Below are 23146 nucleotides of genomic sequence, written 5' to 3' on the forward strand. Positions count from 1 at the left end.
TTCTCCGCTGAATTGACTGGCCACTAACTGGGAGTCGCAGTAAGCGTGGAGATTGCGTATTTTTAAGCCGTGAGCCAAACGTAGACCTGCGATCAATGCTTCGTATTCGGCCTCGTTGTTTGAGGCATGGAATTCCAGTCTGAACGATTGTTCCAGGATCTCGCTTGTTGGAGATGTGAGGCGGATCCCGATACCCGATCCTTGCTTGGATGAAGATCCGTCGACGTGGAGGAGCCAGGTGGAATTTGGTTCCTCGTTGGTTATTGCTCCCGTTGGAAGTTCGACCAAAAAGTCCGCGAGCACCTGTGATTTTGCGCTCGTCCTTGGTCGGTATTCGATGTCATACTCGCTCAACTCGACCGCCCACTTCGCCAATCGGCCTGATTGACTTGGGCTATGCAAAATTGTCCGTAAGGGAAAAGTCGTGAGGATAACAATCGTGTGGGATTGGAAATATGGTCGTAGTTTTCGGGCCGATGTTACGACCGCGCATGCCAATTTTTCCATCAACGGATACCTAGATTCGGCATCCAGCAAGGTTTTGCTTATGTAAAAAATAGGTTTCTGCTCCCCGCGTTCTTCCCTGATCAGGACTCCGCTTACGGCTGTTGCCGATACCGCGATGTACAAGAACAAAGGCTCTCCTTCCACGGGTTTTGCGAGGACTGGAGGAGTAGCTAAATAACGCTTCAGCTGTTGGAAGGCGTTTTCGCACTCTTCCGTCCATTCGAATTTTTTATTTCCTCGCAGGACGTCGTAGAAGGGCAGGCACTTATCTGTTGATCGTGAGATAAATCGGTTAAGTGCTGCGATTCTGCCGGTCAGTCTTTGGACTTCCCGTTTATTCTTTGGCGAAGCCATCTCGATTAGAGCGTTGATCTGTTTTGGATTTGCTTCGATACCGCGGTTGGTGACCAAGTAGCCGAGGAATTCTCCTGATGCCACGGCGAATCTGCATTTCGTCGGGTTGAGCTTCATGTTATGGGAATTTAGTTGTGCGAAACATTCTTCGAGATGTGACACGTGATCCCTTGCTTTGAGGGATTTGACAAGCATGTCGTCGATATAAACTTCCATCGTTTTTCCGAGTTGTTTGGAGAACATTCGGTTCACGAGTCGTTGGTAAGTTGCTCCAGCGTTTTTGAGGCCGAAGGGCATTACCTCATAGCAATAGGTTCCGCGATCGGTAATGAACGCAGTCTTCTCACGATCGTCGGGATTCATCCTAATTTGATTATAGCCTGAGAAAGCGTCCATGAAGGATAGGAGTTCGTTGCCCGCCGTTGCTTCTACCAGTCGATCGATATGTGGTAGAGGGAAGCTATCCTTTGGACATGCCTTGTTTAGGTCGGTAAAATCTACGCAAACTCGCCACTTCCCGTTTTTCTTTTTGACTACTACGGGGTTGGCGAGCCAGTCGGGGTACCTTACTTCCGTTATCGACCCAACTTTAAGCAGTTTTTCGACCTCATCGTTTACTGCGGTAGCACGTTCGGGTCCCAGCTTCCGTCTTTTCTGTTTGACGGGTTTGAATGTTGGGTCGATGTTCAGCTCGTGACATGTTATGTTAATGTCGATTCCTGGCATATCTTCCGCAGCCCACGCGAAAGTATTAAGGTTCTTTTTAAGACAGGTTATGAGTTCTGTCTTTAAAGGCTCGTGGAGATTGGCTCCGATCTCGACGCAGCGCTCTGGGAAGGCTTCGTCGAGACAGATCGTTACCACGGGTTCACCAGTTGGCTCGCGTTTTTCGTCTAGAGCTGCGAAGATACGAGATTGCCAGAAGAATTCCGCTGAATCCTGACTTCGCGTATCTTTGCTGGAGGTCTCTTTCTCCGCTTTCTTAGGAGTGATTTCGAGGATCGGTCTCTTTCGTTTTAGTTCCGCGGCGAAACAAACCTGAGAAACTCTTGGATTTCCCCAGATTACCTCGACTCCGTTAGGGGTCGGGAACTTGAGGCAAAGATGGTAGGTTGATGGGATTGCGCGCATGGTGTTCAGCCATGGCGTCCCCATGATAACGTTGTAAGATGCGGGGCGGTCGACGACTAGAAACTCTGTGATGTTTGTCACGGTTCCGGCTTTGACAGCGAGTCTAATCGATCCGTAGGCCATGGTCGTTTCCCCCGAAAGCCCTAGCAGTGGGCTTGGGCATTTCGCGATCTCGGATTGACTGATCCCCATCTTTTCAAGAGTGTCTTTGAAGATGATATCGGCCGAGCTTCCGGTATCGATTAGTACTCTAGCGACGTCGATATCTCGAATTGTCAACTCGATAACAAGGAGATCGTTCCGAGGTTTGGCTCGATCGACCGTTTCTCCCCCCCTGAATGAGATGACATTCGCGCACGTCGAATCTCGCATGTCTTTCCTGATCGTTGAGTGGTTTTTGCGGGTTAGATTGATCCGTAAGTCCCCCTCCTTCTAGCGCCAAACTGTGGGAACCGAAATTCGCACTGTCGATTTCCGTTTAAATAAGGAAACTAAGAAAACCCTAGTTTCCCAGAGGACCCGGATATCTGTTAATTACCACACGTCAAGCAATCAGAACACGAGAATAACAACGATAAAAATAAGAAATCGAAAAGAGAGCAAAGTAGATCTTATTCCGAATCTGCGTATGAGCGTTACAACAAGGTATAAGCCTGGGCTCGAGAGCTGTCGGCGAGATTCCTAGTTCTAGCAACCCTAAGACGGCTAAACCTAATTGAGTCGCAGCTCGAAATAACAAAAACGGAAAGTTGCCTAAATCGCTCTAAGTGCTAAGTTTTTTCTGCAAAAAGTCCTCCCTCTGCTCCTCGCCTAGGACTCCTTATATACTAGCTCCAAGGTCGGTTTACGCTTTTACTCTTCTGCCCTTAAGCCGTCATAGCATAAAAATGGAGATATTCCATTTTTCCCGATCTTCACAATTATCTTCAAAACTTCCGTATTTATCCGCGGAAACTTGACATTTATCCTTCCTCGCGGGCCAAGCGTGAACCATGCTGTGGTTCACGGGCTTTTGGTTAGGAAAAATCGTAGGATGGGCCTCGAGTCGTGTTTTAGGTCCCTTTGGGCCGTCTTCCGACTCGACACGTTTACTACGAGTTTTCCGCGGTTTCTAATCCGCGAAGTTTGATCGATGAATTAGAATAGCGGGAAACATAGACTGAGCTTGCCACGGTCTTCGGGAGATAGCATTCGAAGGTTTGACGAGAATGCAAGGACTGGTGTCGTATCGATGTTCGGAAAGGTTCAATCGCTACACAGCGACCGATCTTTGGCTCGAGCCCGGTCGCTATGTAGCGACCGAGCGAACGAGTGCTCGGTCGCTACGTAGCGACCGAGCTTCGGCTTGAGCTCGGTCGCTACGTAGCGACCGAGCGGGACGATCGCTCGGTCGCTACGTAGCGACCGAGCGGGACGACCGCTCGGTCGCTACGTAGCGACCGAGCTTTGGCTCGAGCTCGGTCGCTACGTAACGACCGAGCGGGACGATCGCTCGGTCGCTACGTAGCGACCGAGCTTGGCTGAGCTCGGTCGCTACGTAGCGACCGAGCGGGACGATCGCTCGGTCGCTACGTAACGACCGAGCTTGGCTGAGCTCGGTCGCTACGTAGCGACCGAGCGGGACGATCGCTCGGTCGCTACGTAGCGACCGAGCTTGGCTGAGCTCGGTCGCTACGTAGCGACCGAGCGGGACGATCGCTCGGTCGCTACGTAGCGACCGAGCTTTGGCTCGAGCTCGGTCGCTACGTAGCGACCGAGCTTCGGCTCGAGCTCGGTCGCTACGTAGCGACCGAGCGGGACGAGCGCTCGGTCGCTATGTAGCGACCTGTTTCGAGCTTTCGTCGGACGTCTCGATTCTTTCTTCCGCCAAGCTTTTTCGTAAGGAAGAATCTATTTCGAAAAGTACTCTTCGGAGAAACTCTTATTTTCTTCTTCGAACGTTTTGAATGTTAAATTTGTCGTAACCGTTTTTGACCCCAACAAAACTCCTCGTGGCCTTACGACAACCTTACGACGATTTTGGCTTGCGTGGAATTAGCGTGGCCCGCTTTCTTTATTTTTTTAATTTCGTCGTAAACTCCTCGTGGCCTTACGACAACCTTACGATGATTTTGGCTTACGAGGAATTAACGAGTATTACGTTTAAATCCCTAAAATCCGAAACCCCAAACCCCATCTTCCTTATCTTCTACTTCATATATTCCAAACCCCAAACCACAAGTCCTTATTCATAATTAAAATAAACTTTCACATTACCTTATTCATAAATCAAACTCCCACATTATCTTATTCATAAAACAAACTACATAAAATCAAATACATCAATCGGATACATCAACATTCTCGTCATCACTAGAAACATCATCATTTTCATTAAACTCGTCTTCAACAGCTTCGTCTGTGGCATCGTTGGTAAGATCTTCGTACTCGTGATTATGCGGATCAATGAGAAGGATGTCATCAATTTCTTGTTCAGGTTCCTCGACTTCATTTATCTGTTCTTCTTGCAATGGTGGTTCTTCTCCACTGATAATTCGTCCTCGAGGTGTAACTTTGATCACAGCTAACCATTTATACCTGAATCTCTCATTCGAGGGTATGGAAGGAAGCTAACTTGGTCTGCTTGTGAAGCTAAGATGAAAGGCTCGAATTTGTTGTACCTTCGTCCACCGTTGACATCAACTACACAGAATTTGTTAGACCGAACACCTCTGTTGAAGCCGGGATCAAACCATTCACATTTGAAGAGGACGCATTTCAGCTTCAATATCCCTGGAAATTCGACTTCAATAATCTCCGTCAAGATCCCGTAGAAATCTATTTCCCCTTTCACACATATTCCATAGTTACTGGTCGCCCGCTGTCTACCATACTCATATGTGTGAAAAGTATAGCCACGTGTGAAATTACGACGAAAATTAATTGGATGGCCAAAAAAAACGTGAGCTACCTACCAAGTTGGTGGATTCAAAATTTCCTCGTTAAGTACACGTAAAGTATTTCGTCGTAAAGAACTCGCGAAGTTTACGTGGTATTTACGAGGAAATAGTGTTTCCTCGTAAAAGCCACGTCAATTTACATCGTCTTTACGACAAAATTGTTTTGTCGTTACCTTACGACGAAATAACGAGGCTTCTCTTTTTCCACGTACTTTCCTCGCAAAATCAACGTACTTTTACGAGGATTATTTTTCCTCGTTAATTATCCTCGTTAAACTTACGTTTTCTTGTAGTGATAGTAGATAGGAATCTGGGCATAAGTTAGTGTTCTTGCAAACTCATCGATTTTATTCAACTCGAACCATGCCAAGAACATTGTCTTTTCAATGAGCTTACGACTGATCACTTTTTTCAGCTTGTCCTTTCCTTTAAAAGTAACCACTTGTTTTCCTGGTAGATGAAAACTAAGCTTCTCAACAGCAGTTGATCGATAGTGAATAGGAAATTTGAAGATTCGCCAAGCTGATTCACAAGAAGACACATATCTGCATAAGAGAAATAGACAATTAGAAACGTAAATATGTATCACATCTTAAAATCAGGTACAATGTTCTGTATTAGTTCCATACCTGCAATCGAAAAAGTCCTTCAGTTCGTTTCTTTTCTTTTCCATCTTTTCCACAGTAATGTCTTCATTCCCCAACTCGTTAGCAACAATGTGATCTGGCGGTTCCACAGCAATAGTCACACGATCTTGTCCCTTATTAATGTACTTGAATAAGTACTTGATAGATCCAGCTTGGTTTCACCACTCCACATTAATATGAGCTCGAAAACGTAGAGATAGTCTCTTGTTATATGGAATAACAAACCGATTGTCACATTTGTATCCGTTCTTCAAGACAAAGTTCTCTGACTGTTCCCGCCTTCTATAAACCGGAAATCTTTCTTTATTAATAGTGGTCGTCTTAGAAAATGGTTTAGGATACGACTTAGAGCACAAACCATTCTCCATACATGGAGAATTCTTATTAGCTGCTCCACAAGGACCATGAATCATCATATCTTTAATAACTTCATAAAGTTCAGGTTCTTCGAGTTTATCAGGAATCTCCGCATAAATGATATTGTCAATGTGATCGGTTGTAGGAAACTTGTGCGAAGGATCCATAAATAAGAGAATGTGTGCGTGTGGTAAGCTACGTTTCTGGAACTCGACCGTGTACATCGCTGTAAGGAAAAAAATATTATTAGGCTCAACCAAACGAAATAAAGAAGTTGGAAGCTAAAATATAACTTTATTCATAACTTACATGCAATAGGCTTGCCAAGAAGATTTTTTTTTTGTTAAGTCATCCATCAATGAATCAAGTTTCATCTTGAAGATCCTACAAACAATGTCTGATCTATCTTCTGCCTTTAGCTTTTGAGACTTAACATTTCGGATTACAAGTGAATGTGATGAAAAGATCTGGAAATCCAAAATGCTTACATACGGTCATAGCATCCAAGTAAAGATTCTTCATATATCTAGGACTTCCAGTGAAAGTAGCTGGTAAGACGAACTCTGATCCTTGATCACTCATATCAACCTTTCCTGCATTCTCAGACTCTTTGATAGAGTCATAAGTATCTGATCGCAAAGTAGGTTGATTAAATCTAAGATAGCGTAGGCGATTAGACTCTATAGTAGTGTAGGCATCCACCAAGAAATGCTGAAATAGTCTTCTCGAATGCAACAGAGAGTGAGACTCATTCTTACGTTCATGAAGGCGGAAAGCAAAGAATTGTCGCATACTGATATTAGGCTTCTTTTGCTTCTTTGTAGCTTTTGTTACACCCTTCTTAATACCAAGTCTGAATCCATCTTCTCCATAAGTAAATAACAGAGGATATTGAAGGGCAAGATAAGAAGCATGTATCTCGTTTATTCGCAGTAGGTTTCCTGATTTCTGTTGTAGAACAATATCCCTTTTATCCATATCTAGATTGAAATCTCCTGGAATGAGCGCAGCAACTTCTGAGGCTGTCGGAGTATTATATGTTCTCCCATCCTTAGATCGATCACTTACAATCCTCATATGAAAAGAATCCTCTGGTGCAATATGAAACCGATCTCTCGCAGTTCTGAACTTTTTGACATATGGATTCACTTCATCCAACATCTTCATCAATTTCTCAATAATGCCTTTCCTCAGATTATCCTTCTTTTTGGAATTGAAACCGCTTTTACCAGAGCTGCAATAGAATTTAGAAAATATCATCATCGATGCAAACGGACAGACAAAACGCTTGAGCTGTAAGGCTTAAAAATACTTGTATAAAAGTACCTCAGACAATTTGCTCTGTTTTCAACTTCATTTTCTGTGTCAGCTATGTAAAGCTGTCCGAACTTTGCTTGGCTGTCATTATTAGGAGTTAAAATACCCATTAGATGATAATTTTCTCCTTGTAGAACCAACATGGGTGGTCCTTTTCCCTTTTGAACAGATCTCTCTACTTTCCCACCAAGTGAAGTAAATGAAAAAATCATGTTATAAGGTCTCATATTCTTCTGGAAATGCTTGCTTTCTGAATCATCACCTTCCATCAACTTTTTTAGAACACTTGGTGGTTCTTTCAGCATCGGCAATTGCACTTGGCCTTGCATACAGCATAGTGAAAATGTAGGAATCTTAGCATTCCGGCGTTTGTTCAAACGTTCTCCATACCACATCATTGCACCACAATGTGTACATGTGTATTTTGGATCACCTTCATCAGTATATTCTGAATTTACAACATCAGCAAGAACATTAGGCACATACTGATAAATAAAAGAAACACTTTATAATAATTATTTATAAAATACAATACCATCTTTGTTTTGTCCTTTTGTAGACCTTGTAGACTTTTTTGTATTAAGTAAATCATGTTCAGAAGATGGAAGATCAACATCGTCCTATTCATACTCTGAATCAGTAGTATCTAAAGAGCTACAGTCAAATTCTAGTTCACTCGTCTCATCTATATTTGCTGTAAAAAAACAAATGAAACAAAGCTTAGATCAAAATAGTATCATAGAAAATATAGGCTAATGAAAAATAGGAATATATAAATTATGACAACAAACCTCCAAATTCAGTATCTGGAAAAACTGTAGATGTTGGTAATTCTTGATTTTCAGTACCCAAAGAAAAGTCAATATTGGTAATGTCTTTCAAAACTGCTGATGTCCTCTTTCTTTGTCTCTTATCCGGCAACTTCTGAAATGAGTTCTCCTTTCTCTTTTTCTGGATAGATGCTAAAGGCACGAAGAACATGGAAGTCAGGGTTAGTGCCGACCATCCATAATGAAATAACAGAGGTAACTGTTCAAACTTACATGATGGAGATCGGAAACAGTTTTGCTGCTTTGATGTACTTGAAAGTTGTTTTGAACCAAAATCTCGGCCTGGATCAATATATAAACAAAACAGTTTGATGTTAGGAATAGAATTTAAATCAATTAGATTTAAAGTGTATAAGCATTCACCAAAACAGAAACATTACATGTGTTATTTTTGTTTATATGATCGACTGATAGACCAATTGATTTAGGCATCTGTGGCTGCAGGACTTGAGCTAAACCAAAGACAATAACATGTTTTTGTTTCAATGTCTCAAATCAAGGCAATGTTATTAACCATACAATGCAACAGGTAACTGATTATAACTTACATGTTAAATTTTTACCAAAAAAAAAAAAAAAACTTACATGTTAAATACGTCAAACAACTGTTCTGTTTTGGGGAATGTGACGTTTGGTTACGGAAAGTATCAAATCCTAAAAAGAGTTTAAAACCAGGAAGTTGCATGTTAGAATCTGTAGCAAAATTCAATCTATACAAAATGTCAAATCGTCTTAGATGCTACACTCACCAAGTTGCAATCTCCGTATATTTCTTGGTGTCTGGGGTGATAGCATGCTGATTTGCTGGTATATGGAAGGTGTATTAAATGGAACAATCTGATTTTCAAGACCCTCAAACAGTCTGTAATATACAGATCGCAATGGAATGTATGCATATGTGATTGAATTTGTGCAAAACTGTCTTGCATAGCTGAATGTTTGCTTATCTTTGCCGGTCTCTGGAGTGAAATATTATTTAGTTCGATCTCCATTGTCGTTTACAGTTTTCTTCCTCTTCATAGTTAGACCTCCTAATAGTGTTTTCAGAACATTTAGGATTTAATCGAGGAATAGGGAGGAAGAATGAGTCAGCAAAAACGTTTATGTTTTTGGGGATAAAATTCTAAATGTGATTTTTAATAACCTAAGAATTAGGATCTTTGTTATTTTGCCTGCTTATAAATATAGGAAGAAAATATATTAGTTAATATTCTGGAATCACAATTTTATATAATTGATATATTTATTTCTAAAAATAAATAATAAATATCCATAAAACGTGTTCCTTTGATATATAGCTATTAACTAATAGTTTATTAATTATTCATTTTTTGTTTTGTTGTGATAGATCCTACGTACCAAACTAACATGTTTACCTTTTTACAAACAGGTGGAAGAACAAAGGACCAAGGAATATATATTTCTGTTTCATCTAGTACCATAAGATCGTTAAGTATCATAAGGTATGTTTTTTTAATGAAGCTATATATATATATAGTTAGAAAGTGCTAGGACTGACAGGGGAACTGTTTTGTTTTATTGATAGTGAAATTGGTTAGTTATACGAAGGTTTTGTGTTATATTTACTTAACATATGAAATTGAAAAACATTAAAAATCATCTATTATTTGAGAAAATGACAATACTCTTATTAAAATTTGTGGAATAACGAAAAAATAATAAAACAAATTATTAATTTTGAATAGAAAAATGCAAAAAAAAAAGGTTAAAACAAATAAAAAACCAACATAAAAAGTAACACAAGTCGCAGTGTTACTCTTCCTTCTCCTTTTCCACTTTAATTGAGGCTCGGCACAACTTTTTAGAAGTTGATGTTTTGTCTGGAAGATCAGCATCTTCCTCTTTGCGTTTTGTGAAAGGTGTTTTGCATTCTTCTGATTCATTATGGCTTGCATCTTCCAGAAAGAGCACCTAAAATACAAAATTAAAACCTCATAAAAATTATAATATAAGATAAATACAAACATTACGATGTATGTATAATATAGAAAAAAAACTCACATCACACGAAGACATGGTAGAAGATGATGTGCCAATCATTGAGTTAGGCTCGGATTGGGATTCCACTTGAAGAATTTCATTTCCAAACCAGACCTCAAGAACTTTAAATGTTTCTGCCTCATTGGTCACATTGTCAGAGCTTACAGAAATGCCAAAACAAAAAGATTTTCCAACTAAATCTCTGATAGGTTCTGGTAGCTGGTCTGGATCTTCAATCTGTGTAGAGGTTACAAAATTAAAACATATTGTTTTCATTTAATTTACGAGCAATAACCAAACTTTACCTCATCATTGGAGCCATCCCACAGATCAACAGCTTCATGTCCAACAATGGTCATACCAACAGTGTTAAGCAGCATCAACTTACATGTTTCTGTGTCATCCCTCACAATCAAATGAAGCTTGAATCTATTAGAGTAAACGGATATAAGTTAGAATGGTCAGAAATAAAAAGAAATATGAATTAAACTACTAAGATCAGAAAAAAATGTTCTTACACAGGTACCACTTCAGTGATGTTAGCTTGGCATTTCCCACAATGCCAGAGTTGTTTGTTATCATTGTTTGACCTTTCAGGCACAATCTTACCAGTTTTAATAGCACGATGTTTGCAACCTTTATGCCCAAAATAGAACCACGACCAATCAGTGTCAATAGCTTCTATTGAACAAATGATTTTACAGTTCTCCACCTACAATTATATATACACCTTTAGATTAATTCTATTATGACCATGTTATGTTTAGAAAAATCTAAAGAGACTAAATAACTTTCTAAATAAAAACTCATAATAATGAAGATAACCTAATTTGCAAGAAAGAGTTCAGATATTGTCTTGATCTCAAGATCATTCCAGTCCTCTTCTTGTAAAACAACCTCTTTCTTACCATTTCTCTTCTCAATAAGAGAAAGAGGGAGATTGTCTTCCATCAGCCTATACATAAATGTAGAAATATCAAATGTCACAGTAAATATTAATATAACCAAATCGCAAAGTTAGGTGATGAAAACTTACTTTTCCTTGAACTGTAATGTCTCTTTCAATGTTGGATCAAGATAAACAATGGATGCATCAAATGCATTTGTTATTTGCACCTCACCTATTAACATTTATATAGAATTGAGCACATAAAAGATGTACAATATAAGTGAAGATCTAACATGAATACACTGTAATAATAATACCTCTATAGAAACTTATTTTGGCGAATCTGATCAAACAGATCAGTGGTTGTTCACATTCAACATAACTCTCCAATTGCTCAGCATATTTTCCCCACAAGCAACATGAAATGTCCTTACCACTAAACAAAACACAGCAATTAGTGCACGTAAAAGACAACAGAGCAGAAAACAATTCACCACCAAAACGTACCTTGAGTCAACCAAACGAAACTGAACTTTCTTCCGGTCTTCTCCTTTCACTTGCACTGTTTGAACTGGTTCAAGGCTTACAATTTTTCCCATGACATCTTTAAGAAAAGAACATGTTAGTATACAATTTGAAATCAAAAACCAAAACTCGTTTTAAATGGTAAGAAAGATCGACATATAGGCATTACCGATAAGGAAGTGGGTCTTTAAGGTCCCATCAATGATGTCTTCGTATTTGGCAAGAGATAGAAAGATGTCATCTTCAATTATGTCGGAATTTGTAATGACAGTTTCATCACTGATCGTCATCTTGTATGGATGGGTGGTTGGCCGATATTGCCTTGTTGCTTGGGAAACGGTAAACGTTGTGAGAACACGCCATTTCCCCAGTGGTAGTTTTCTTTGAACACTTTGAATGTGATTCCTTTTGCACGTAGCATGAATCTTTTCACCCTACAAAATAAGCACAATGTAATGTAAGTTGGTGATAGTAAGGAACAAAAAATAAATGATTGATTGTGTTTTGAAACTTACATGTGCATCGGTTAGAATCATTTGAAGAGTCTCTCCACCAAACGAAGTGTTTTGTCGCCAGGAATGTAACAATTTCACTTGGGATCGCCATTTAGTCTTATATGGCTTCAAGGTTTTGACAGGGTTGAGGATTGCATTGATCATCATTTTCTTGTAATGGGTTTGCTCGCACCGTGAATAAGGTTCTTTAACGTGCAACTCATGGTATATATAAATATATATGTGATATACGGATGAGAATTTAATTAGAATTATTATTAAGGGTATGACTGGTTTTCCCGCTACCACCCGCAAACGCAGCTTTTGCGGTTGGTAGCAGTTGCTGGCGTTTTGCAACAATCGCTCAAACCGCTCTAAACCGCTCCAAATCGCTCCAAATCGCTCTGAACCTCATAAATTCAAAAGCTGGTTCCAGCTAGCGTTTGCGGTTGCGGGCGTTTGCGGGAGGATAAAAAATTTTTTTTTTTTTCCAAAACAATAGAAATACAAAAATAAAAAAATTCAATAAAAAAATTAAATTGAAATTATAAAAATGCTAAAATATATCAATTATATTTTAATTAATATTATAAAACTTTAAAATAAAAATATTTTCTATATTTTTTAAAAATTTAAAGTATAACTTTCTAAATATAAATTTTATATTTATTATAATATTATTATTTTTGATATTTTTATAATTGTTTAAAATGTAAATATTGTTAATTTATTATTTAATCGCTGCTGCATTTGGTAGTTAACCAGACATAAGTATCCCGCAAACGCACCAATTTCTAACCGTAGAACCAGTCGTACAAATCTCTTAAAATCGCTAGAAACCGCAACCACCCGCATCCGTAAACTCCCGCAACCGCAACCGCTACGGTTGAACCAGTCAGGCCCTAAGAATATAATATAGACATTATGATTCATGTGAACTAATAGTGTATTATATGTTAAAAGGTAATACTAAATAATAATGATATTTTTATCGTAGATTTTTATAGATAAACGATATTAATGATACTCAAGATCAGAATCTTACATATAGGAGCTAATATTATTATTATGAGATATTTAGAAAGATTATTTAGTTGGTCTAGGTAAATTAATGAAAGGGTGCAACAACTTTGTTTAAGTAGATTTTTTAGAATTCCTTCTCTTTTAATAGTATAGATAACGTTAAATTTTATTACATTATATTAATCATTTTAACACATACATCTCATAATTATGAAAATTGAAAATTTAAAAATTAAAAGTAAAAACTTGAGTTGTGATATATATATCTAGTATTTATGTCAAATTCAGGAAATAGTAAATTTGAAAAAAAAATGTTATATTACTTGGATAAGCAGCTAGCATTTAGTCACGAGCTTTTACATAATAACAAGCTATATGTTTCTTCAATTTGTGATATGCTATGTTTTTTTTTGCTTTTTTTTGAGTCACAAATTGATTTATATACCAAATAGTTCTAACACTTGTAACACTTATCAAGAAAATATAATTAATTTAAAACCTAAAAGAAAGGAAATTTAAAGTAGAAATTAATAAAGGAAATAAAAGTAGGAATAAAGGAAATTTAAAGTATAAAATGTTTGTATATATTACTTTACAAATTTCATATTACTAATATACTAAATTAGTAACTTAAACTTTAGTTTTTTTTGTTGTTGTTCTAATTAGATGATTTTTAGACCGAGCTGGTGAATATATACTAGACAAACATTTATATTTCGAATGTACACTTATATTCTATAATAGCTTGATATATTAGATTTGAACACTAACCTATTAATATAGTTTACTGGTGATTTGTTTTCAAAATTTTGATTCTTAGATATGTATATAGAGTAAAACTAATTTTTACATATGTTCATTTTTTTTAATTGACACTTATGTAATTCATTGAATTCATTAAAGAAGTGAAAAATTAGAAACTTAACTCATATCAATGAAATAAAAACGAGAACGAAAGCACAATTATATATAGATATAAAATAAAATTACTTATGGAGAGTCAATAGTAAACAAATCGAGAGCAGAAAACCTAATCCCCTTTCGTCATTATATAATTGATGTTGCCTATTTAGTTTTGATGATTTGTGTCAGCCGCAAAACTTAATTTTTTTAGTGCATATGAAATCTTAAAAATAACTAAAATGAGATGTATTACGTTATTTCTTCAATAACGATGATACATTTAAAAGACCAACATTTGTATTTATCATTTTATAATCGATAAAAATTGTAGTGTTGCAAAATGTTAAAATTATTGCATAAATAAACAAGAACTCTGCGCATGCGCGCGGGTTATGATATAATATCAAATTATAACTCGTAAGAATAAATATTACAAGAAGTAAAGTTAATAACCTATAAACTACTTTGAGAGAAAGTAGAGAGAGAAAGTAGATCTAAGTTTGGGTCCGGCGAGCGGCCGGTGCGTGAGCGTGCGTGCCGTCGTCGGAGCCCCTTGAGTTACCTAAAAGATGTTGGTCTTGCGCTTCTCCTTTGTCACCTCAGTCTTCCGCCTTGTCTGAGCTCTGGTTCAGGTCTCCTTCACGGCGAATCTGATTTTGGAGTAAAGACGTGGTAGGGTGAAAGTTTGGTGCGGTGAAGCTAGTGGGTTTTAGCTAGTGGATGTTTCGTTTCCGAGAGATGGAGGCTCTTTAAGCTCCGTCGCCGCCGGTTCTTGTCTTCGGGAGGGAATGCTTATTCAGCTTCGCCGTCGTCGGTTCGGTCTCCGGGGGGGGGGGGGGGGGTGAAGGTTTCCTCAGTCTTGCGTCGCCGTTTTGTTGTTCCAGTTTTTTGGTTCGGTTTTGGATTTCGTTGGTCGTGGGTGCGTGTCTCTTGGTTTGTGATTCCAAGTGGTTCACGGTTTTGTGCTGTCGGATGAGCTCTCGGTTGGATCGATGATGCTCTCCGAAGCGAAGACAAAGCGTGGAAGAGAAGAGTTGGTCTCGATGGAGGCTCTGCAGTAGTCTGAGCTCCTGGTTTGCGGTGTTGTAGCTCCGGCGACTTCTTGATATGGTGACGGTCAGGTTGAGGTGGAAGTGACGCGTGTCGCACTGAAGGGACGTTATCCTTACACGTGTCCAGCCTCCTTGAGCCGTGGGCCTTCTGAAGTCGTTCGGTTTTGGTTGTTGGACCGTAGGTCTGTTAGCGTTTATATTATAACCTATAGCGTTTGGGTTTTTGTTGTCTTTTGGTTGGGCCTTGGGCCTTGTTATTGGGGTGAAACCCTTTTTATTATTAATAAAAATAACTTGGCGGAAAAAAAAAGAAGTAAAGTTAATAAACGAGTAAACCGTAAACATATTTCCGGTTAATGAATTTAATTTTGAGAAAGGAAAAAACTTATAGGAATTAGGGTTTTGAGTTACGCCGCCTAGCAACCCTCTATATAAATTGAGCTTCCTCTTCTATCTCTATTATCTTCTCAATTGTCTTCTTTAGCTTTTGATTCTCTATTTCCTTTGACTTTCTCCTTTATCCATTGTGTGTTTCTAGTTTCTTTGTTTGATAGAAAAAAAAAAGCCCGGTGAAGAAGAATTCCCAAAAGATAGGAAGTGCCGTATGACACTTTAAACGCAGAAGCGGACTGAATCGAGGATTGCATCCGGTTTTTCGATTTCTCAATCCTCCCTTCAGTCTTCTCCCACGACCGTACGCGGGTCCTAACCCGGGTCCGTTTACGACTCGTGTTCGAAGCTGTTCGGACCGGGCTGGGCTATCATAACCGTACTTCCCACCGTTTCCGTGTCCGCTTCTGTGTGGTTGATTTTAAACGGGTTTCTGAGGGTTTTTGAATTTTATTTATATTAACTGTCCGATGCCACGTCGACGATAGCTTTCTTAGCAATGATCATCGATGCTACATTGGACATAAACGGATGTTTGTGTTTCGCTATTCTGATAGGAACCTGTGGATCTTGATTCTCTTGTGGTCTACGGAGCCATTTCGGCGATTACATTTTTTGTTTAATAATAGTGATTAGTGGGAAGGAGATTGATGATGATTATTGCTAAAATATGGAATTACCGTCTGAACTTTGATGTGAAAAACGCTGGCTTTACTGAAATTTACTTCCCATTAGTTTTTGAAAGATTTTGATTTCTGTTTTGTTGGGACAGTGACGATTGATATTAAGGTCTCGTTCGTCGTAACATGGGCCGTAAAATAGCCTATTTGACGACCATTCTGTTATATCACCACCCATATTCTGAGTCCTTTTTTATCTTGATTTTTCTTTTAATTTGGCCGATGATTAAAACGATTAAGACAAGCATATGTCTGAATTAATCCATGTTGATAAACCTAATCTTTCTATGAGGCTCTTTTCTTATATATTACTTTTGTTGTTTGGTGTTTGTTTTAGTAAAAAGGAAGGGTCAAGTGAGGAATAATAATGCATAGTTCAGATGATCACCATGATTACAAATCTGTAGCATAGTCTTTCGCTCCTATCTGATGACCCACTCCTAATTCTTGTTCTCTTCTTTTATGTTTTGCATGTTGTTTTTCTGAGTTGTTATCTTGCTTACCAATTTTTGAACATTGTTATTGGTATGATTGGTTTTGTTATTCTTATTATAATTGAAAAGACTTATTTATCCATGAAATGTCGAAGATCTATATTTATAATCGGTTGAAAATCTTGATGAAGTCATAACTAATATACCAACGATGGTTTGAGTCTGCAAGCACTGACATTGTTGACAAACCAATTCAAATATTCAAGTGTAATAGCAATGATTTTGAAAGTATGACAAATCCCCATCAAATGTTACCAATGTACAATTGGATCTAATTCTCATATAGCCTCGTTATTGTGTTGGAATCCGAAGTTTTGTAAGAGAACTTACTGTTATCCTGGGTTTGTGGCAATCTCAGGTTGATATGCACATGTAAAATTGTATTTCCAGTAGACAAGCACAAACCTCTTAATGATTGGACATATGATGTGTATCTTTGATCTCCATTACTTCTTTTGGTGTATGAGAGTTATAGATAACCTTGAGTTCTATCTAATGCAAAAAACTTGAATAAAAAAACTACTTGCAAGATACTGAAACAATCGAGTGTTTGCATCCCCTGACACTGTTAACCAATCGATGCAAATTCATTAACAGATTCTCATATAGCATGTGCCCTTGATTTATGTACATTTATCTGCTATTCTAAGAGACAAACACATATTTCTTGATGCTTGGATTACATTGAAACATATGTATATGAGAGTTTGCAACCTGTTCAGCCCTTGATTTATGTGTTATTGAAAGATATATTCTAATATAGCTTCGGTTGTCTTGATTTATGCATATTTATCTGCAATTTCTAAGAGACAAGCACAGAGTTCTTGAGGCTTGGATAACATTGCCATATGATCTGCATCTTCGATCTCCATTACTTGTTTTGGTTTAAAGTTGTTGATTATCAAACGCTGGTACTCCTCACCTATTAAATTATCCTCCCCGCAGATAATATAAATACGTGTAACCGATCCATACCCTTCCTCACTAAAGCTTGTTGTCCCTGCAAGATTGTCAGTAGCTAACGCAGGACTTTCCCTAGCCAGCAACTTGGCCAATTGAAGATCCTAACATACGATTGGACCCACTGTTACTAACAAATCAATAGAGATTTTGATTAAGCTTAGACTAGTACTCTTACTTGGACCGAAGAGTGTTGATATAGTTTCTTGGCCATGAACTCTGGTCCGAAAAGAATAGTATGTAAAGATCCGTAGCTACGGAACACAGTGTCCAACAACTCTTCTTGTGGAATGTTAGGGACGAACTAGTAAAATTTTACTCGGAGTCAGCTGAAAGTGATCACACTGTTTCAATCAGTGAAGCGATTATTATTACCTTTTCGAAAGGGTAAGCAGGAGGGTTCGTGATGTCGGGCATAGTAGCTGTCACGAAGACAATAGCAGCGATCTTACGAGGGGAGATGTCGGCAGCGAGAGCAGCCGTAATGCCTCCCATGCTATGAGCAACAATAATCACTTGTTGTTCTTCATCGTACGAGCTGAGAAGCTCAAGCAAGGGTTTGGAGTAATCTTCTAAGCTCTGGATCTCTTCCACTTTGATCGTGCTAATCCCCGACGCAGCGAGGTCCACTGCAACCACGCTGTGACCGGCAGCCTCGAGATGTGGTATTATCTTGTACCAACACCATGCCCCATGGCATACCCCGTGGACAAGCACAAACCTCTTCTTTTCTTTCTCCATTGACCTTTTTTTTGTTGCTGATCTTGCTTTCTTGAATTTATTTTTAAATGAGAATTGTTTAGAGTTTAGATGAGAATTGTTCAGAGATGAGAGGAAAAGGAAAAAGAGAATAAAAATTGAAAATTCTACAGGCAAGCATGTGTGGACCAGAAGCGTGTGTGGACCGGAAGTGAAGTAGGTGCAAGTCTAGAAGAAGAAACATGAAATACACTAGAATTGAAGTTTAGAGTTTAAAAAGAGAATTGTTCATGAGAGAAATGGAGAAAGAATCGATTGTAAAAAAAAAAAAAAGAATGGCTGAGAAGAAAAACCATAAAATTAACTAAAAAAAAAAGTGTGGAAAAAAACTCTACAGGCAAATCGTGTGTGGACCAGAACTGAAGTAGGTGCGGTAATCCTCTTCCAATCCACCACTCGAGTGGTAACCGATCAGGAAAGTCTAGAAGAGGCAACATGAAGTTACACTATTTGTCAGTATATATATTTAGTACTCTGACTAGTCTACAATTTTCTGCAACGAACTGGACATTGTGTCAGATGGGAAAAGACGTTTTTGTCCAATGTTGAACACAATTGTGTGTCTTGTGCCTCCATTATCACTCAATGAGCAAATCTCTAATTTGAGTTTCATTTGTGGGTAATCCACTAAATCTCCCAAACCACAAATAGCTTCTGCCTCTACTCCATTAACTTTTTTGCTGTTTATTCTCGTGTGTTACCAAATATGTGTAGAGATTATCTTATCGGTGAAGTGAAATTAAGAACAATATTTGTGTAATAAGGTGCAAAAATCCAAGGCACGTGATGGACATTGTTTCCTTTTCCAACCATTCTAATCTTTTGTATCATTTTGGCGTTACAAATAGTGAAACAGAACAAAAACCCTGGGAAGAGCCATCAATGAGACTTCACCCCACCATTCTTCAGCTTTGATTCTGCATCCACATGTTGTGGTAACTGAAAAGCGCGTCACATCTTTGTACCGCCGGTACACTTTTTTTTTTATAACTATCATTCCTTTCGAATCAATAAATCATATACTGCAATAACAAAGTTTACCTCACATTCAGTCTCTCACACTCCCTTTGAATCAAACCCACACAGACATGTGTATTTTTCTTTCTTTTCAGAACCAAGTAGTATGTCCCATACACAAATAATGGATGGATCCAGTGGCCAATCATTTCAATATTTTGCATATTTTCCAATCTTGTTGGAGAATATTTACTGACATTTATTCATACCAGACTACATTTTATTCGACCTCCATTCCATGTTATAAGTTATTCAGAAGTAGGAGAGGACCTGGCTTGAATCAAAACGTGATTGTTCTGAATAGCTCTGGCTTTGGCATTCCTTCCGTTGCTCTCCATATTATGTTCTCCAGTTTCTCACATAACTTCTTGTAGAACTGCATATGCAATACCCACATAATCAACACAACAATGACAATAAAATTGCTTTAGATTATATATTTATTAAACAAACCTTATGGTATTCAAGTGTTTCACCAGCAGCCTTCCTAACGTCTACCATGAAAAGCGATGGTGCCACCTCATAAACCTGCATATTACGTTCATTTTAAAACTTATAGAAACCCCTTTTTATTGTTGACTCAAAAGGAAGTCAGACAAGAATTACAACCTCTATCACAACAGCAAATTGCCCTGCCTTGATTGAAGATAATCCCTCGAGCCTTGTCTGATTGTCACACAAAACGAGCACAGTTAAGAAACAATTTGTAACAAATCATAGCAATTCCACATTGGATAAAACGCCAGAATTTCCATTTATGAACGTCAGAGATTTAAACTAAGTTTCCTTGGCAATCATATCAATGTACACATAAAACCTTCAACAGTAGAGAGATTGAGCAGAAATGCATAATAGTAAGTGATAAGTGTATATATGCTATAAGGAATTAGATACCTTGAAGTTGCGCGTATGAGCCCTAAACCCCATTGAGGTTGCAACAGCCTCAATGTTAGCTATTATCACACTAGGCTCCCTTCGAGAAACAAAACGGGTTTGCCTTTTCACAAAATCCTGCGAGAGACAGATCTTAAAGGATAAGCCACCAGTATGCATGCAAGGAACATCACGGATTCCATTTTGCCAAGCAACCAATTATCTTATGAACCTATATTTTTTTTACAGAACTAGAACACCGCATCATTCAAAGGTTAACACCATCCATTAAGTATGTCAAAACAGGTTACTACCTGTCGTCTGTCAAATAATGCTGATAGATTTAAGCCTTGTGATAATGTAATCATCTCAAAGGCATTCATCATTAGGGGTCCCTCATATCTTCTCTCTATATTCTCCGCTACATAACTTCCCTGTGATACAAAGTGCAACCCGACAGGTCAAATCAAATGCATGTAAAGCAACCACAAGTAGCTTGATCTAAGACACATAAAAGATGTTTTTCTTTGCATTTTAGTCACCACTTTGGGATGAGCACTAAGTTCAAGTTAAACATTGTCGATGTGTATTAGAAATTACTGTATTTACAAATTTGTAGGCCATACCATAGCTTTCATAATCTTAGTAGGAGATACATAAAGATGTTTGATAAGTCACTGAGCATAATTATTGTAATTATGTTCCTAAATGAAATTTCACCAACAAAGAGCATGCATGATACAATGAAGGCGAGAAGACCAACCTCAATTCCATCAAAAACTGCACGAACATCATCCAAATTAACTTCTTCCTCTTCCTTCGCTCGAGTAGGCATGTAATTTATTCTGAACCAACTATGTTTCCTAATTCCTTGAATTTGAATACGCTGCACTAATTGGGAAACATCCACAGATAAGGAGATAAAAATTTACTAAAGACTTTAAATAATAGCAACAAACATGAAGGCTTGGAGAGGACGAATCAATACACTCACTGTATTGGGATTGGGGTCAAGTATCCTCTGTATTAAAGACTTCACGTCTGCAGAGAACCACTGTGGACAAGAAAACTCTGCTGCACTAATCTGTAAGAAAAGTAATGATGACAAATTCAATATTTTCCTGATAAAGGATGCAAGAAAAGTAAATTATCACTTACTTTTCTGTATAATGATGGAAGATCAGTCTCGGAAAAGGGTAAGAATCCAGCCATAATGACGAAAAGAATAACCCCGCAAGACCAAATATCTGCTGCTGAACCATCGTAACCTTGGCCATTAAGTACCTCTGGAGCTGCATAGTTGGGAGTTCCACACGTGGTCCGCAGAAGTTCTACTCCCTGATTCAGTACAATAACAAAATGAATGAAAGAGCCAGCTCAAAAAAGAATTAGAGTCTGTGATGACTTACTTGCTCAGGCAATGCACTGAGTCCGAAATCCGAAACCTTCAGATTACCATTGTTATCGAGTAAAAGATTTTCAGGCTGCAGTTTTATCATCATAATGGCACCACATAGATATCATCAAAGCCTGGAATGCAAGTAAGTAGAAATGTTCTAAAAAAACAGAAAAGAAGAATACTTTGAGGTCACGGTGGTAAACACCCTTGCAGTGACAATGAGCAATAGCATCTATAAGCTGTTGAAAGTATTTGCGAGCCTCACTTTCTTCAAGTCTCCCCTTATGAACCTGCATGAAGTGAAGACGACATCCAAAACAAGAATTGAAGTGGAAAGCTAGAGCTACATAGACTTTCAAGTAATGACAAAGTATGAAATGACATACAATTCTATCAAAGAGCTCTCCTCCAGTCACAAACTCCAAAACGATATATATTTTAGAAGGACTCGCCAAGACCTACATCCGAAGCAACATCATCATCATCATGCAAAAGGAGAGACAAACTTGGCAGATGCAAGGAAACATAGACATACCTCATACAACCTGACTATGTTAGGGTGTCGTACAATCTTCATTATAGATATCTCTCTTTTGATCTGGACATGAAAAAATTAGAAAGAGAGCTTCAAGCACCATACAACATTTAACAGTCAGAGAAGAAGAAGGGTACCTGATCAGCCATTTTGTTCTTAAGTATAGTACTCTTAGCCATGATTTTAATGGCAACGTTTTCTCCAGTGTCTGTGTTCCTCGCAAACTTAACCTTTGCGAAACTGCCTTCCCCTATGGTCCGACCAACCTCATATTTCCCCAGTTTCCTCGTTTTCTTTGTCATAATTCTTTTCTTCTGATCCATTACATCAGCTGCATCAATCATATTATTCAGAAAACTTTTGTAATAATCTAAACAAGCCACAAGGAACAGATTCAATTCCTCTCAAGTAACAGCAAAAAAAAAATCTGGCGATTTGAAAAAAAACAAAACAATTCAATTCTTAATGGTTCAGTGGAAAAGAGCCAATCTTAGGAGCGAAAGAGGGCAAAACAGGAGAAGTTCGTATGAGATTAGTAACAACAAGACATGAAAGTACGGTCTTTGATCAGAGCAAGACGTGAAAGATGGTGTCTTTGATCAGACAGAGCATAAACAGAATCGTAATTGCGAAATCTACAATCTTTGATCAGAGAATTAAAAGTAAATCCTTACCCTTTTTGTGAAGATTAAGCGAATTAATTAACGACCGATCCTCAGTTTTTTCGACTGACCCAAGTTATTTGATTTTGGATGGACCAGGTGAGAGAAAACAAAGATGGAGCCTACTTACTACAAGTAGAGGAGTCCTTGTTGTGATCAAAGTCACTACAAACGTTGGATCGATATGAAACATATCCGAACCGTTCGATGATGTTTTTTTTTGGTAATTGTTTAGAGATGCAAGGATGTCATAAGCAACACTATTTTTAATTCGTTTATTCATTTTGTTGTTTCTTGCAGAGATTTTCATTGAAACGGATCAAGATACCACTCGCCACTGAGTCGCTGACAGCTAGCTAGTAATGCCCGCCTTATAATTATTTTCGGGGTGCAATTTTGTAAACTTTT

General features: G+C 38.2%; 3 protein-coding genes and 5 non-coding genes across 9 annotated transcripts; 5 read left to right on the forward strand and 3 right to left on the reverse strand.

The window, feature by feature from the left end:
• Positions 1-9855: 9855 nt before the first annotated feature.
• LOC106448304 lies at positions 9856-11787 on the reverse strand. The gene is made up of 9 exons (XM_013890207.1): positions 11667-11787; positions 11480-11576; positions 11290-11408; positions 11120-11204; positions 10981-11038; positions 10602-10795; positions 10389-10512; positions 10105-10320; positions 9856-10014 (listed from the first exon to the last, which is right to left on the reverse strand). Exons 1-9 carry the CDS (start codon positions 11785-11787, stop codon positions 9856-9858), a joined length of 1173 nt encoding a protein of 390 aa, XP_013745661.1.
• Positions 11788-15533: 3746 nt separating this feature from the next.
• Positions 15534-15601, forward strand: LOC125608455. The gene has a single exon (XR_007339349.1). It is a non-coding gene; the product is annotated as a small nucleolar RNA U49 (small nucleolar RNA).
• A 222-nt stretch (positions 15602-15823) lies between these two features.
• On the forward strand, positions 15824-15973 carry LOC125608450. The gene has a single exon (XR_007339344.1). It is a non-coding gene; the product is annotated as a small nucleolar RNA snoR2/U65 (small nucleolar RNA).
• Positions 15974-16006: 33 nt separating this feature from the next.
• Positions 16007-16079, forward strand: LOC125608507. Its single transcript, XR_007339397.1, has one exon. It is a non-coding gene; the product is annotated as a small nucleolar RNA snoZ7/snoR77 (small nucleolar RNA).
• Positions 16080-16125: 46 nt separating this feature from the next.
• On the forward strand, positions 16126-16228 carry LOC125608437. The gene has a single exon (XR_007339333.1). It is a non-coding gene; the product is annotated as a small nucleolar RNA Z43 (small nucleolar RNA).
• A 156-nt stretch (positions 16229-16384) lies between these two features.
• LOC125608435 lies at positions 16385-16477 on the forward strand. Its single transcript, XR_007339331.1, has one exon. It is a non-coding gene; the product is annotated as a small nucleolar RNA snR60/Z15/Z230/Z193/J17 (small nucleolar RNA).
• A 562-nt stretch (positions 16478-17039) lies between these two features.
• On the reverse strand, positions 17040-18640 carry LOC106446125 (methylesterase 4). Its single transcript, XM_013887808.3, has 3 exons — positions 17869-18640; positions 17672-17797; positions 17040-17597 (listed from the first exon to the last, which is right to left on the reverse strand). The coding sequence occupies exons 1-3, from the start codon at positions 18232-18234 to the stop codon at positions 17313-17315; spliced, it is 777 nt and encodes a 258-aa protein (XP_013743262.1). The 5' UTR covers positions 18235-18640; the 3' UTR covers positions 17040-17312.
• A 612-nt stretch (positions 18641-19252) lies between these two features.
• On the reverse strand, positions 19253-22895 carry LOC106446124 (CBL-interacting serine/threonine-protein kinase 24-like). 2 transcript variants are annotated; one of them, XM_013887807.3, is made up of 14 exons: positions 22751-22895; positions 22214-22407; positions 22077-22139; positions 21928-21999; positions 21724-21831; positions 21552-21626; positions 21301-21480; positions 21137-21226; positions 20906-21028; positions 20457-20576; positions 20164-20280; positions 19879-19935; positions 19723-19797; positions 19253-19645 (listed from the first exon to the last, which is right to left on the reverse strand). In XM_013887807.3, exons 2-14 carry the CDS (start codon positions 22397-22399, stop codon positions 19550-19552), a joined length of 1362 nt encoding a protein of 453 aa, XP_013743261.2. In that variant the 5' UTR covers positions 22400-22407; positions 22751-22895; the 3' UTR covers positions 19253-19549.
• Between the last annotated feature and the right edge of the window lie 251 nt (positions 22896-23146).

This window comes from Brassica napus, chromosome A4 (genome assembly GCF_020379485.1).
Source record: "Brassica napus cultivar Da-Ae chromosome A4, Da-Ae, whole genome shotgun sequence".
NCBI classification, from domain to species: domain Eukaryota; kingdom Viridiplantae; phylum Streptophyta; class Magnoliopsida; order Brassicales; family Brassicaceae; genus Brassica; species Brassica napus.